A 16,888-nucleotide genomic window follows, 5' to 3' on the forward strand; every position below is an offset into this window, starting at 1 on the left:
TAAATAATTCACAATCACAAATCTCCAGAGCCATACTCGACTGTATTTATTTGTACACCATCAGGTCCATCCAATGTAGACAGCGATCCACACGCACTTATATTAACTTAGAACTTGCGAGAGAACAAACAAATGACTGTATGGCATGATACTTCTGACAGTGTGAAACTGTGTGCTTCTCCGGTAAATGACACACCTGCTCTGTGATTACTGCCTCACCAACTTGTGCCTTTCCCCATACTCCACATACCACCCACTGTGCAAAAAGGGAATTACAGACATGAACATATACACATACCACTTATACATACTAATGAACACAATACAAAAATAGCTCAAACAGCTAGTATTAACTTCCCCTTCACCTGTTCCCTCCATTTTTCCGGAATGATGCAATGAAGTATAATTGCACACAGACTGCACATGACAGCTATATTTGTTTGCTGCCTCCGTGTTACTGAGTTTGCAATAATCTGTTTTAAAATACAGTAATTTAGGAAAATGCACAAAGCAAAAGCAAAGCATAATATCAACTGAAATACACAGAAAAAAAACACATTGTCCTTTTACAAGACATGGTCTCAAGACACGGTCAGGATCTACTTTAAAACACAGTGACCCTGGGGCTATTGGGGCCCCAGGGTCACTGTGTTTGGGGGCAGATGCCTGATTTGTCTAGTTGGTAATCCAGCCTTACTCATATATCAAAGCTCTGATTGTCATATCTCTTTCAAAGCTGAGAAAATGGAATTTACAATCATTAATGTAGCATAACTCATCGTTGTAGCAGCATTTGTAATTGTTACTTTCAGCCCTATATGCAAACTATGCAAGTCGCGTAGGCTCCGCGAGGTACGCATGTGTGTCATTTCACATAGCATGCTGGTGTTGTGGAACTGAAAGCAGTGTGGTGGTACACATTACAACGTTGGGATCTGTGTGGCTTTAATTGTTGTTTTATTTGACATGTTTCCACCTGCCGACTGGTTATATCATACGGATGCCGTTATAATGCGTTGTGATTGAGATCCTGACCCACCATGTATCTTGGAAAGTGACACAGAGAAGATTTCTGCTCTAAGTTGCATCACATAATCACCATCAGTTAACAGTGGACCCTGTCTCGCTCTCACTCCCAGAGAGGGAGGCTGTTTTCTGGGGGTGGAGTTCACTGAGGACTCGATCAGGAGGGCTGACCATCGGGATGACTTTTTCTCATTAAATTTGGGGATTTTTTTTCTATTCAAATTGCCAGAGACAGTAACTACTACAACACAATAGTGGAAGGTGACAAAGACATGTGACTTAAAGTTTGTTTTTGTTTTTTTCAATCAACATCTTTTTATTAAGGTTTTGCAGGGCATAACATAAGTGCAGATCTGTTTGGTCAATGAAGAGAAATGTGAAACAAGTATAACAGCAGCTGCACTAATGTCAACATATATACGGAATGTCAATGAACATAGACAAGACACTTACCACACTGCTCAGGGCACACCTGAGGTCGGACACCTCGCCATAGAGGGTGAGATAAGCCTTTTGTGGACTGTGGTGTATTAACAATGGTCGTGTCTGCTGCTACAGGAGAACCGGATAATTGAGAGAGCACATAATGTCTTGCTTGCAGAAACCTGAAAGACTGAATTTTTCGCTGAGCTGCTCAAATGATGCCAAAGTGTTATCTATAAACAAATCTTTGAAAAGCAAAACACCTTTCCTGTGTCAGTCTTAAGCAGATAAAAAGATGGTTGGATGCAGTCAGGCTTAGAAGAGAAAAACTGTGCAAGACAAAGTATTTCCTAAATTGAGCCCATATCCTGTTATTGGGAGTGTTTAACCACAGGGTTCCTGAGAGATTTAAGTGAGGGGAGTAGAAGTGAGTAACCAAGCAACACAGGAATAGACAGATTATCGTCTGAGTGTAGTTCTATTGCTACCCAGTCAGAGCCGCCGGGCTGGCTATAGAAAAAATCCCAAAACGTAAGACAACGTAAGTCAGCAGCCCAGTAACAGAAACAAAAATTTGGAAGAGCCAGACCTCCAGTAGCCTTGGTTTTTTGAAGGTTGGCTTTGTTAAGACGAGGGCACTTACCCTGCCATATATAGGTGTAAATAGTTAAATCAAGTTGGTCGAAGAAAGATCTGGGGATAAAGAGTGGTAAAGCCTGAAAGAGGTACAAAAATGTAGGTAGGATGGTCATTTTTACTGAGTTGATACACCCCACAAGAGACATGGATCACAAGAGACAGTGACCACTGTGTTAATGTTTGTTAAATCTGGTTTAACAGAACAATAAAATTCTCTTTGAATGGATCTTTGTAGTATCTTGTTCCCAAATACCTTACACAGCAAACTTGAGAAGAATTCAGTGGGACGCCCGCTATCGGTGGATTCGGGGAGGCCCAGGATGTGTATGTTTTGATTCCTGCTTTTGCTTTCCAGGTTGGTAACTTTAGCCTATGCTTAACGTTATCTTTGCACAGGGTGGTGTAAACGCTCTCAAGATCCATGACTCGCTGACTGAGGTCCTCTGCCGCGTGGTGATAGCCTTCAGTGTAAAGCTAGCATCTTCCCTTTTGCTCGACTTGGCACCTTTCAAAGTCATTGCAAAAAAGCAAGGGTTGGTCAGGAGAAAAGTTAGAGAAATAAGAAAAGAAAAAAACCCTCTTGGAAACCAGTTCCATCTGTTTATGTTTCTTTCCTCCATGCCTTTTCCATTCATGCACTCAAGGTTAGGACTAGTATTAAGTGAATACATCCCTAGATATGACTAGTCTGTAATATCCAGTCACTAAAGAGGAGGTCTCTGAGACATCTGGGGACCTTATGTCAGACGCTTAACATGGCCAGTATTTCACTTGCTTTAAGCTTTAATGAAGGATAAGCCCTCAGATTGGTGCTTGTCCAGCCGAGGATTTTGACAAAGTGCCGAATGATATCTCTGTGTGAGAATTGGTGGGAATTGTTCATAAATTGGCACTTTATGCCAATGATGTCATTTGCTTCCTAACTAAGCCCGGAATTTAAATCCTTCCCTTGTTTCAACTATAGATGCAACTGGCAGTTTCTCAGGCTACAGAATTAATTGACAATTCATGTTGTATAACTGGGCATGCCACATGCCACTTATAGTGTCAGACTGACTGAGGGTTTTTTTTTTATTCAACTCAAAGCCAAAAATGGCATCCCTTCTAAACATTTTTTTGGCTTTCTTCATGTCAGACACTTTAAGAACAATCTTAATTTCCTGAAATTCAGCCAATAGCCTCTGCTATTGACTCATTTTGTTAAACATTTGAGGCAGTAAAAATGTTATATCTCACAGCTGTGGAAAATTACATTAATTACCTAATTACATTCAACACTGACAGAATCAAAAGCGTATGGCTGAGAGACCTAGGGACTAAGTTTGGGGAAGAGGCATGGTCCAATGCAGTCGAGTCAGTAGGAAAAAATCTATTCAGAGTCAGCCCAGTATCCTTCACAGATTGCAGCACACACCACAATCTGTTCATATTTTCTGTTCTTGGGTCTCTCCCCTGTGCAAGAAAAAGGTTGGGTTGGGATTTACTATTGTATCAGATGTTTTTGAATTAATATTACTGCTGCATTAATGTGTCATTTCACTGCTGTAGATGTTTAAGGTTGAGCTCATTTTAACTCCTGTATATACTGTTGCGCTGGCATCATATTCTTTAAGGTCATCATATGTCCATAATGTGGCTGTCCTGAGAGAAAAAACATATATCTAAAAAGTCAACTTTTCATCTTTGTACAAGGTACAAGGTAAATTATTCGTCATTATACAACACAGGGTTGTATAAGGAAATGAGAGTTTGTAAACACCTTCATGCTACATAAATTATTGAACATATATAGAGTTATTGATATACAAATATGCATAAACACGTAGTGCATCTTTTGAATCTGCTTCAGGGGTGAATGTAAGCAGCAGCAACAAAATGGTGATGATAATGTGGTCGGCATCTTCATATCAAAAGTTTGACATCTGGTAAAACATTGTCCATCAACTTTGACTATGTGTGAGCACAAAGCATAGTCCACCTCTCCTCGCCCAACTGTAGTAATACAGTATGACAATGTATTTCACAGCTAATCCAAGAGGATTTTTAAATAGTTTATTTAGCTTAAGAAGTAGAATTTTCTGAACCTATAAAGGATAAAACAATTGTTATATGAGAGTAACTAAAGCTGTCAACCAAATGTAGTGGAGTAAACAGTACAATATTTTCCTCTGGGATGCAGTGCAGTAGAAGCATAAAGTTAAAAATAAAAATAATATGGAATTACTCAAGTGAAGTACAACTTCCTTTAATTTGTACTTAAGTATAGTGCTCAATGTAAATGCAGTTGGTTACACTCCACCACTGGTTACTGGTTAACTATTCCATAAATAATGTCAGACAGAGCATACTGTTTCAAAGGTGGGAGGATTGGACGGGAAGCCCTGTCGGTTTCACGTGTGACTGTGTGGTAATGGCAAAGGTTTACATGTTTCACAGGTCAGGTATGAGGGCCCCAGATGTTTGCTTAGGGCCCCATGGAGGTCAGGACCGGCTCTGATTGTTACCCAAGTAGCTCTGTTAACTTACAGTCACGGTCAGAATTTTTTACACTTACAATACACTTTTAAAGAACATGTATAACATGTCTGTCTTCACTTTCAGTGATTTCTACAGCTCTCATATTTCTGTGATGGAACGAGTGGAACACAAACTACTTTGTCACAAAAAACATTCCACGACTGTATGTGAAGTGCTGACATTTTTTCTCTTGTCTGTGTTCACATTCAACTAGGGGACATGTATAAAGCACAACACAGAACTGCCAGAAGGGGGGGATATGTTGCTACTGTAGCCCTAAACCAAATCGGGTCCCTTTTGTTGTATGCAATAAGGTATGAAGTTCATCAACAGAATAATCAAATGCGTAATTTTTCCCACATAATGCAATCTTCCCAAAATTTTCTTGCTGCAGTTAATCTATTTTTCTACGTAAGTCCTGTTTTGCGCTCTTTTCTGATCCAAAATCCCACACTCGAAATGAGTCACAGAAAATAAATATAAAATAAATCAATGCATGCAATCCTGAGTCATACAGAAAACTGCTAGATGCAATATAATATCCTAAAAATATGTGTTTAGGAAATGGACCAACATGACAGTCTCTCATTGACTTCCCCACCTGAAACTGAGTAGGGCCTGAAACTAAACTTTCAAACATTGTTACATAAGAGATCGAGATCATCTGTGGAAAAAGTGTGTTATGCTGATGTGGGGGAAACCATAGTGGGGGAGTCAACTGTTTACTGGACAGAAACCATCTCAGCTATTGATTCAACCTTCTTTCTTCTAATGTTGTAAGAAATGAAAACAGGACAGAAAATATGTTGACGATAAGTAAGAGGCATTGTATTGTCTTCAACAGAACAGACTAAGGTCCTTGAAAAATCTTAAAACAATAAATCAAATCATCATCATCATCATCATCATCATCAGTGTCCTAATGACATAATTCCACCTATTGACACATGGACTTGCATGAGTTAAATGAGAAATACACAATGTTTTCCAGCTTTGTTTCACAGATACTTTTGCCCTGATGTCTAAGAATGTACCACAGTATATCAACAAATGACCACAATGCAAAAATATGTACCATATTCATAGTCTCAATGAGCTAAATTTTGGAGTAACTCTACTCAATCATGTATAAGCTTTAATGCATTGAGCTCATCGGATTGAAAGGTTCAAGTATGTTGCACTCCTGGTCCTGCTTGTACGTCTGTCTGTAATTAAGGGGCAACAAGATTAATTGAGATAATAATTCTCGTGACCCCCTGACCTATAGCACTTTTTCCTGTTGAACAATCCAAAACAAATTTTGCACATTTGTTATCTGAATGTTTGGCTGACTCACCTCTTGTCTCCCTCTCCCCTTGTATGAATGGTGTCCTTGTCTCTACTCCCTCTGTGTCAATGAAGTGCTGTGTTTTGTGATTGTCCTCTTTCCAGGTCTCCATGGAAGTTGTTGTTCCAGACCAGCATGCTCTCACCACAATCTTCATTTCTTTATGTCTACAATCTGTCTTTAAAATTGTCGTCCTGATTTTCCATATTGTAATTTTACTATTGTTACTTTGATGTATACTGTGCACACTGCATCTCTTTGAGCTGGATCCTGAGATCCCATCGCTGTTAATTTTTTTTTTTCTTTCTTTTTTTAAGAAAGGTTTTTTCGGATACCTTATCAGATCCGAAAGTCTAAGGTTTGATGGTGTTGTATACTGGACAGATTGTAAAGCCCCATGAGGCAAATTTTTGATTTTGGGCGATATAAATTGAATTGACACTTTTGATCAAGATATCTAACATATTACATTTAAATCAATAGTTAAACATTTATTTATTTATTTATTTATTTCAGAGAGTGAGATTTAGATTGATATCAATCACTATGTGTTCAGTACAGAGCTGAAATCAGGACATGCTTAACCTAGCTTAGGTTAAAAAAAGAAATCCACCTACCTAGCTGACATATTTCCCAGTGTTTTTTTGCATGTATCTTGGACATACAGAAATATAAAAGCAGGAATTGGCTCATCAAAGTATGAGTAAAACGAGGAGGGTTTACTGTTATGGAAACCTTTGCTGAGCTTTCCCCCCAGCTGCCAGACTCTGTAGGACTCTTCCTTAAACTGGAATTACAGCTGTGTTTTGTTTGTTTTAAGAAACTGGTCCAACACAAATGGCTTGAATTACCCACTTGGATATGACTACAATAAGACGGTTGTAAGTAGAAGATTACAGAACTCATGATTGAATTAGGTGTATGTCAATTATAAACCAATAACGGACAAGTTAAAAGTACAGACTTAGATAAGATAATAAAATAAGTAAATTCAAGTGAATTTAACAAAAGTCTGTATAGCAAGGCAATGATTTGCACTCTAAAAAAAGCTGACTATAAAAGACCAACTCTTGAAGATATCTACTTGATTTGTCAACCTATGAATGCTAAAGCCTTGTTCAACTTCTGATAAACATTGGAATGCATTTTGCACAACATAAGGAGTATTGCTTTTTTCACCCAATGCTTACATTGCTAATACGCGTGTACCTACATTTGGGTAGACTATTTTAAAGACAGACATTGGTTTGTGCAAATGAATGATCCATCTGACCAATCAGCTCATTAGCTACAATTTAACAACAGGTTTCTGAATACAATATTTGGGTATCTGGTTGGATCAGAAACTCACATTTAAATTTCATATTAACACAATAGCAAGCTCAGACAAAAAATGAGTTACTTATACAGAAAGAGAACTGCTTTCCCCATGTTCTGTAGGAAACAGATCATGAAGCTGTCTTTTTATCTGTCCTGGATTATGGTGATGTGATCTATAGACATGCCTCTGTCTCCACCCCAATAGACTTGGTTTATCACTCCGCCCTCAGATTCATTACTGGTGACTGTTATTTCATTCATCATTATATTCTATATGAAAAAGTTGGATGGGCACCTTTAACAGTAAGACATGACAGCCATTGGTTTCTGTTTCTTTTTAAAGCCTTGAAGGGCAACATGCCACCATATATCAGCTCTTTATTAAACTGGTCACAGAGTCCTATAGGTCAGTTTAAGACTTTGATTTCAGACTACTCAGCATTTGAATGTAACTGTTTTTAACTATGTGCTGTCCTGTATGGTTGTCTGCCATTTATCTTTCATGCATCTGTTTTATTTGTGTTTTGTCATGTTGTTTGCTGCAGTTTCGTATTATTTTCAAGCACTTTTTTCTGTTGTATTTGTATTCTGTCATATTGCTTCTGGTCTGTTATCATTTTTAGGTACCCATTCTGTTTATTGGCTCTGTGATTACGTTTGTTGTTTCTGTTTGTTATCATTATTTCTGAGATTTTAATAAAGGTTAAATGAATGAAAGTACAACTTTTTTTGAAGGCTTATTTATGGCTGCTCTTGACAGTAGGTATAGTTGATGACAGAACCTCTCCAGGAGGGTAACATGTTTGGAAGAAAACACTTATGAGCCACTATTAATGTGTGGAGCTGGACGAGATGGTGGTGGAGTTACACAGTGACCAAAGTTCAAGACTGAGTTTCAACACAAGTGTGAAACCACTGGATATTCATGATTAGGGTCCTTGGTGTTTCATTTGCTGCAGTTTCCTGATTGTCTCCCATCCAAAAGAACTTCAGCACTAACTTCTTGTCGAAACCGTCACCGTCAATGGTTGTCTTTTACATGTTGTAAGGGTGTGAGCAGCAGAGATTGAGTGTTTATCCGCGTAAATGAATGGATGTCTCGGGGGTGTGGAGGAGAGGCAATAAAAGTGTATTTACCAAAGTCAGGACCTTCAAATCCCACCTTACTGTACCCACTGTTGTCACACCCAGAAACAAAGCTTCTGCAAAGCTGAGCATCATTCATTGGGCACTAGGCTGCCATAGCCATAGGTACTTGTTGGGAGCAACCCTAGCTTGTAATCTGGGTACCAGAGAAGCTACTGTCAATTCCATTGCTCCTACCCACCCAGCCAAGCTTCATGTGAGAATTGTGAGCAGCAGGGACCGGAAATCAAGGAGATGTTCTGAAAGTTCTGAAATCCATCCAAGAACAGATCCAGTGACTCGTCATTTTGAAGTCAGACTACAGCTACATCTCCTTCCCTCAGCGCTGCAGCAACCAATCCAATTCCAGCTTTCTGCGAGAGTTCCTGGTTCCTGTTGGCCCTTCCTTACCAAGTGCTTCCTTATCTTCGAGCTCCAGCCTTCCTCCTTCAGATCCTTCAGATACATTATGTCTGCCTGTTTCTAGTAGAGGGACAACTAACCAAACCTAATCATGTTTCCATGGCTCAAAATCAAATACCTGTATGCTATTGCACCAGAGACCTCACCATCAAGGATGTGTACAAGAGTAGGTTAAGGTTGCCTTGGCATCAGCCCATTTCCGCTCTTTGGTTGAGCTGCCCCTCTAGAGGAAATTAATATAATAATTGTTTTATTTTGTGCTGTCTTGGCTGTATAAATACAAGCAGTAGCCCCTCAAAAACGAACACGTCCCTGCTCACCATCAAACAGATCTGTTTCCTGTTCCCCATCCTTTGTTGGGACAAAGACAGATCACCTTTGAGGTTAAACTAAAAGAAGAACTATTATTATGGACTGTTAAGAATGGCAGTGCAGCATCTTCACTTTCTCAAAGCAAAACATACTTTTCTTTGTAAGCAGAAGCAGACTTGTTGTATTTTGCATTGGGATGTGATGTTTTTGAATATAAGCATAACCAGATGTGTAATATGTTTCCACAGGAGGCAGCTGGGGAGTTCTGAGCTCCTATATCCTGCAGGGCCCAAATCTATTTCATTCAGATTAGATGTTTCATCCCTTGGAAAAATTACTCTGTTTTTTTAAACAGGAAATAAAGGGAATGCATAGGGATGTAGTGGAGGGTGAACCCACGTGAACACAGTTCAGCGTTCTGTTGATTTGCATAGTGCTGTGAGACTGCTGATGTTTAGCATTATTGGTGGATGTGACTCATGTTCATCAATTTGACCCTTTTTATTATTTGGCACTGGATCACTGTATCTGTCCAGTTGTCATGGCGTTGTCACCATGTATGAAACTTGTCATGTGATAACAGGTTTCATTTCCCCTCCCAGTCGGCCGTCAACATTACAGTTCATAAGTGAAGGTGACCTATGCGGATCACTGCTGCAGTCAGGTTGTTTAATGGGAGTGAAGATAAATCCACTTTTTAATCACAAAAGTCAAAAAATAATCTCTGAGCTCTCCTCCCGTCAGTAAACAGATCCTGATCAGAACAAAATCTGATGGGACTCCAGGTGTTTATTCCTCCAGAAGGTCTGGCTCTGCACCGACACTCTACTTCAGAGCTGGGTGGCTTTGAAAAGCTGAACAGCAGCTCTTCCAACACAACACTCAGGAGACATCTTTTTTTGCTTAGATAGAGACCCATAGTGGCAGAAATCTTATTGATTTAATTTATTTCTTCTCTTGTGAGATGTATAAATAAACATCTCAGGTTGCATCACTGAGGACCCTTCACACCGCCTTCACCACTCGTTTCAGCTACTCCCTTCAGGCAGTGGTTCAGAGTACCTCTGGCCAAAAGGAGAATTTACAATAACTATTTTATTCCCACTGCAATATGGCAAAATAGACACTACTCTTTCAATGTAGCTTTGCACACATGCTTTTATTAATTGGAAGGTAATTTTCTGTCACTATGTGATAGACAATAAAGTTTCCTTGAAATAGTTCTAGTGGCTGTAATCATTTCTTTTTATTAACAATGAATCGCAACACTATGTGTAATGTGAAAGGTGTCGCTCTGTGTGACACACTTACAGAGAATTAACACGAGCCCCGCAGTGTTTTATCCTCTTTGTTCTGGTTTTGGTTCTGCCTGTAAATGATTCTGTGTGCAACATTCTAGTGTTTCAACAACCCACAATGTAACATGCTGCATTTACTCATTTAATAAGACTATTAGGACTCTTCATAAGCTAATGATGGCAGGGTGGGGGAGTGCGGGGGGATTCCAAAGAGCCCTGAACAGATCTGGCTGCGGCCCTGCCTCCTGTCAGGGCAGAGCAGCAGAGGTGGGCGGGGAGGCGCTGCGACCTGGACCGCTGCCTCCCCCCCGCCCCCGGGACATCCATTCATCCAGCGGATAAACAGTCAGCCTCTGCTGCTCACATCCTTACAACATGTGAAGACAACCAGTGACGGTGACGGTTTAAACGAGCAGTTGGTGCTGTAGCTGTAGTTCTGTTGGACGGGAGACAATCAGGAAACTACAGAGGAAACTCCTTCAGACTGACGATGAGCACCGCCTGCCTCACCCTGCAGGGTATTATAATAAGTATTTCACCTTCAATACACCAGTTTGTTTTAATGCCACAGATTGGTTCTTCTAACTTTGGTCTTGTTAGTTGTGTTGAGTTTAGGTGACAACAGTCCAACACATTCATAGTATGATCGCTGGTGTCTCCTCTTCTCGCAGTGCTGGTGCTGTGCGGATTCCTCAGTGCGCAGGAGCAGCTGCTGCCCGGGTCCTGCAACTTTGAGCTGGGCACCTGTGGCTACACATCAGACCTGGACTATGGCAGCTGGAGCATGAATGAAGAAGGTACGGTGTCACTATAAGCTGTGCTGTGCTTGGCAAAATCTGCAGGAGTTGCAGATTTTTTGATAGAGCAAAAATGTGTGACAAACTGAGCATTATAATGAAATATAGATCTGCTGTGGCGCCCAGCTGTATTAAAACAAATGTCACACCATCATCATTTTGATAGTTCTTCCAGTGAAAATGAAAATTATGATGCAACAGTGATCATTCACACTAATCGTGAATCATATTGCAATCGTAACATTTGTTAAAATAATCAAAACATTTTTACCATACCGTGCAAGTCTGGTGTTGAACCTGGCCACAAATATTCTGTAACCTCTCAAAAGTAAAATGTTAGACATGAAGAAATATATTGAATATTTAAATATATATTAAATGTACACTTACTTATTTGGAAAATCAAACGTGGCCACTGCAGGCCAAGCCATGAGGCTGAAAAATTTAGCCAACACAGATGTACCAAAAACTGCAGATATTCAAATGGCCAGTTGATGCTAGCTTCAGAAGTAAGTCAACCCTCTATAAGAGCCCATGTTAACACACCATGGTTCTAACAATTCAAATCTTGATGCAGCTTCAGAGGTGGAGCCCGACTTATTCCTATGAAAGCTGCTCAGTGACGCATGAAGCCAAAAAGGCTCAACTTCCAGGTATATCATTACCTGGATCTTCCATGTTGTCTGCCGACCTAACTGAACTTGATCTCTCAGCTGTGATTGTGGTGCTGATGCCTTTTGGGGAATTTCTAATGCAGATATTGGACAACCAATATGGTTTGCTGTGCATTTAATTGGACTAACAGACTGGAGCGGGTGGACAGATGCATGTGTTTTGGATGACCCTGTTAGGGTTAAGAGGCAGACAGCTGCTGGAGCTGGTGAGCTCTAGAGGAGACCGCTGGAGCCCAGAGCTTGTGGAAGAACAAACAGTGGGAGTCGAGGAGAGCACGAAGTTTGCTTTTCAAACTCTTGGGATTAAAAAGTAGATTCATCTCTACTCTCTCCTGCCATAGCGAACCACCACTATGCCTAAATCGACTTCACGTTACTGTAATGCTCGTGACTGATTGCTGAATGAAGAGGAAGTGTTCTTTACGTTTGATTGTACATAGAAGAGATGGGAAAAGAAAGGACCCTGCATGATGAAGAAACAGAGTATCTGGTGAGAGCTCACTGTAGTCAGAGACAAACCTGAACACAAACACAGACACACACCCTCTGTTGTCTAATGTACAGAAATGTTTCTGTTTGGAACCTGCAGTCAAATTCACACGACTAACTTGAACACACAATTTATCCCACGATCAAGCTGACGGGAGGCGAAATTCGCTTCTCTTTATGTGTGAACACAGATAGCTTGTTAGCCTTAGCTAACTTGGTAGCTTCCAGCCAGGTGGGCTGGTTCAACTAACTAGACTCATTTCAGCTCAGCCCACACTCCCCTTTCAGGAAGTTCTATTGTTTGGCAGTTCGTATAGTACATGATTTATTGATTGATTTACAGTATTGACATAGCCCATTGCAGGTGTATGTAGTAACATCAGAAGTTTTATTTTAAATTTAAATAAATAAATAAATAAATACAATTAAAATAAGATATAAAAAAGAATGTAAAATTATTCTATACATTTTACATGTTAAATAAAATAAACACTTGAGGATTAGTGTGTGAAGATAACCTTGTTGATTTATTTAAGGCTAGCGTTACTTCAGTTAAAGAGTGTTTTTAAATGTTTTTCTTAAACTTGTGTGGGAGACCCTTTTTTTTAATTTAGATGAATTTTCTGTCCTTCCTTTTATTCATACTGTCTTCAGTAATCCCATGATATGTTAACTGATGACCTTATTAATATTTATGACATAATGACTAAACTTTCAGAAAGGACAGCAGACTGTCACTATCAATGATTGTCAGCTGACAGCACAATGAGTCAGTGGACTAGCAGCAGCTATGATGACACTTGTGTTGTTTTAGGAAATTCATCTCAAGTGGAAATGGATGATTCTTTGTTTACTATTCCTATGCACCCCTGCACTTATTAATACATACAGTGAAACATAATATACTCAAATTAAAAACAAGTTTATTATCTACTTTTTTTGTGCTAAAGGCAGAACTTTCTCTTCGGCTTGCATGTGCATAAATCTATTAAAAATGGTACATTAAAACACATGACTTCCAGATATGACAGGATATAATGTATATATGTACACACACATTTATACACATAAACATTTTCTTAGAAACTCAGAAACTTTTCTCTGTCCTCTCCTCTGTGCTGTCCTTACGGATAGCCTTCTTCATACTTTGCTGTCCTGCATCAGGATCCTAATATTTCTCGAAGAAAGGAGTAGGGTGGAGAAAAAACAGCTGGCTCAATTCAGCAGGAACAATTTTGCTAACACTAAGGTTACAGCAAAAACATAGCCTGTATGAGGTTATCATATTCAAACAGTGTTTGCACTTTTTTCACAAACAAAGATTACACTTTTGGGAAGAGTAATGTTTGGTTTATTAAAAGTAATGATCTTAGAAAGGCTTGCAAAACCCAGGGAGTTCAGATGCAGGGTGATGGTGCTGTCTTATTGAAGGTTTTCAGGCTCCAATGAATCCCCCTGCTGTTCTTGTGCTGAAAGAGAAAGAGAATAAGACAGGGAGAAAATGACAGAGGAGAAAGGGTTTGACACGCTGTAGGCTTGGATGGAAAACTGCTTGGGGAGGTGGTCTTTGTTACCGAACTTAAGTTACGGAACTTACTTGTGATCATCAATGGCTTTTGAGAAGCATCACTAACTGATATGAAATCCAGCTCACCGGATTCAAATGATCAGCTCATCATCAACCTCTGCTGATCCCTGATAACGACCCATTTATTTGAATCAGGTGTGGCAAACATCTAAAACATGCAGGGCAGGGGGCTGCTGGACCAGGATGGGAAAAAAAATGATAGCATGGAACCATTAGTCTGCTGGGCCGCCGGCTGAGGGAACAGGAACAGGAGTCTGCTGGGCTGCCGACCGAGGAACAGGAACAGGAGTCTGCTGGGCTGCCGACCGAGGAACAGGAACAGAAACAGGAGTTTGCTGTGCCGCCGACCGAGGAACAGGAACAGGAGTCTGCTGGGCCACCGACCAAGGAACAGGAACAGGATTCGCTGGGCCGCTGAGGTGTGTCAAACATCTAAAACACGCAGGGCAGGGGGCTGCTGGACCAGGACTGAAAAAAAACTGATAGAAGCATGGAAGCATTAGTCTGCTGGGCCGCTGACCAAGGAACAGGAACAGGAGTCGCTGGGCCGCTGACCGAGAACCAGAGTCTGATGTCGACTGGGCCGCAGACCGAGGAACAGGAACAGATGTCAACTGGGCCACCGAGGTGTGGCAAACATCTAAAACATGCAGGGCAGGGGGCTGCTGGACTGGGATGGAATAAAAACTGACAGAAGCATGGAAGCAGTTGTCTGCTGGGCCGCCGACTGAGGAACAGGAACAGGAGTCTGCTGAGCCGCCGACCGAGGAACAGGAACAGGAGTCTGCTGGGCTGCCGACCGAGGAATAGGAACAGGAGTCTGCTGGGCCGCCGACCGAGGAACAGGAACAGGAGTCAGCCAGGCCGCCTACTGGGAGTCTGATGGGAAATCAACTGACCCAGTAAGAGGCTTAGGGTCACGAGGTACATTGGTTAACCCAGAGACAGGAATGGCGTCCGCTGGGATGCCTGATGCCGGAACTCGATTGGTGTCCGCCGGGAACTTGTAGGCCAGGCGAACCCTGGGAATGCTGAGTGAGCTCTGAAACAGTCGCTGGCTGGAAGCTAGCAGACTGATGTGTGCCTGCCAGATATGGCAGGCAGAATCAGACAGGATATTTGCTGGGTGCGCAGAGCACTTAGTCCAAACACATTTGTAGACCGGAATCACAAGGGTTACAATATCAGGCAGAGGCAGGCACACAACGAGCTTGTGAAGGCGGAAGTCAACAGGTAAAAATGCACACGTGTTCACACAACAGCAAAGAACAACTCACTCTGCAGTGTAGCTGAGGTGAGTTTACTGGGGATCAGACGAGATGAGTTGGTCAGAGGCAGGCAAGGTTGGCAGCAGGAAATCAGTCACTCATTGGAACAACGTCGGAAGAACGAGCTGAGACAATAAGTGTGTTTCATGGGCTCATCATGTAGGAGCAAGTAAGTTTTACACTAACGCTAACATCTTTCAGGGATCCCATTTTTTTAATATTGTTTCAAGATAGCTATTGATTTTGTTTACCATATGAAGTATACAGTAATACTAGCTTAATGTTTGATGTAAGAAAAGCTAACATACCTTGTAAAAGTTTGCTACGGGGCCTGACATTATTGAAGTTTGCTAAAGCTAGTGGGCTAACTGGTAACCTAGCTAGTCTCTACCAGCTCTGTGATTCACACACCTCCATAAACATTGTAGTTAAATCCCAACCATAATACAGTTTACCTATTTACCTAGCAGCAACACTCAACAAAAAGTACCAATACTTTCAGTATTACTGTTCCGTATTACCATATGTCTTGAGAACCACTTATCTGTAAAAAGTCATCTTTTCATAAAGTCAGAAAAACAGCCTGTTTTCAGATTTAATTCATCTTAAGCAGTAGGACAATGTACTTGAATTATTGAAAGATATTCATGCACAAAATGTGACCATTTTATATTGCTTTATATTACACCATTAGATTGTTATTATTCATGCATGCGTTATTAATATGAAAGCGGGATTTTACTGTTGTAGTTAGTTAAAGGGCAGCTCTTTTGTGTTGCATCTAATGGCTGTTTTTATTCTGGATTCATCTGCTGATGATTTTCTACATTAATTAGTTTTTTGGTTTGTAAAAAGTTACAAAATGGTGAGTAATGTTGTCACAATTACCACAAATTTGGTTTAGTCCAAACCTCAAAATTATTCAAATAATTGAAAGGAAACACAGAACATCTTCACATATGTGAAGCTGGAAACATGAAATTGTTTTTACACAAAAAATGACTAAACAATTATCAAAATATTTCCAAATCAATTTTCTATAAATCGACTTAGTGATTAATCAACTTATCATTTCAGCTGTGCTTGTATAAACTGTTGGGTAGTTTAATGTATAACAAGATGTCATATTTCATAAACTCATGATATTGTTTGTGTGAAAATAAGAGAGTAAATAAATAAATAACTAGTAAGACTAAATAAATAAGATAAGAAGGAAAACGTTGTGTCAACAAGTTTGTAAATTAATTCCATCTTCATTTATTACACATAATGACATTCAATGGCAAAGTATAATCTGTATATGAAGGGCAGTGTGTCTCTCAAAGGTGAGGTCCATGGTTCCTCTGGGTCCTCACATTCCACAACCATTGTTCATGGTGCAGGCAATGTGAAGCCTGCTGAACACAGCATTTACAACCTGAGACCAAACCTATTTACTGCTTAAGTTTAGACAAAGATACAAGGAAATAATTCAAAACTTTCATAGTTGTCCTAATCGAAAACCATATAATCCCTAACATTACACCTTGTTTACCTACATTTCGCATATTTCTCATATCAGGTGATTCAGAGTAATTGTAGTAATGTTACACTCAATTAAAAAGCTATCGTCTATTTCAGCACCATGGACAGTGCCGTTGATTTATTGTAATGTATGTAATG

General features: G+C 40.2%; 1 protein-coding gene across 2 annotated transcripts in view; it reads left to right on the forward strand.

Annotated features, from left to right (window-relative positions):
• Positions 1-10,762: 10,762 nt before the first annotated feature.
• Positions 10,763-16,888, forward strand: part of mamdc2a (MAM domain containing 2a) — a 40,556-nt gene continuing 34,430 nt past the window's right edge. For both annotated transcript variants that reach the window (XM_084360340.1, XM_084360342.1), the window contains exons 1-2: positions 10,763-10,928; positions 11,082-11,207. In XM_084360340.1, coding sequence (XP_084216466.1) covers positions 10,901-10,928; positions 11,082-11,207 — 154 coding nt within the window. In that variant the 5' untranslated portion in view covers positions 10,763-10,900. The remainder of the gene's footprint in view (positions 10,929-11,081; positions 11,208-16,888) is intronic.

Source organism: Pagrus pagrus (assembly GCF_965226575.1).
Source record: "Pagrus pagrus genome assembly, chromosome: 8".
NCBI lineage: Eukaryota > Metazoa > Chordata > Actinopteri > Spariformes > Sparidae > Pagrus > Pagrus pagrus.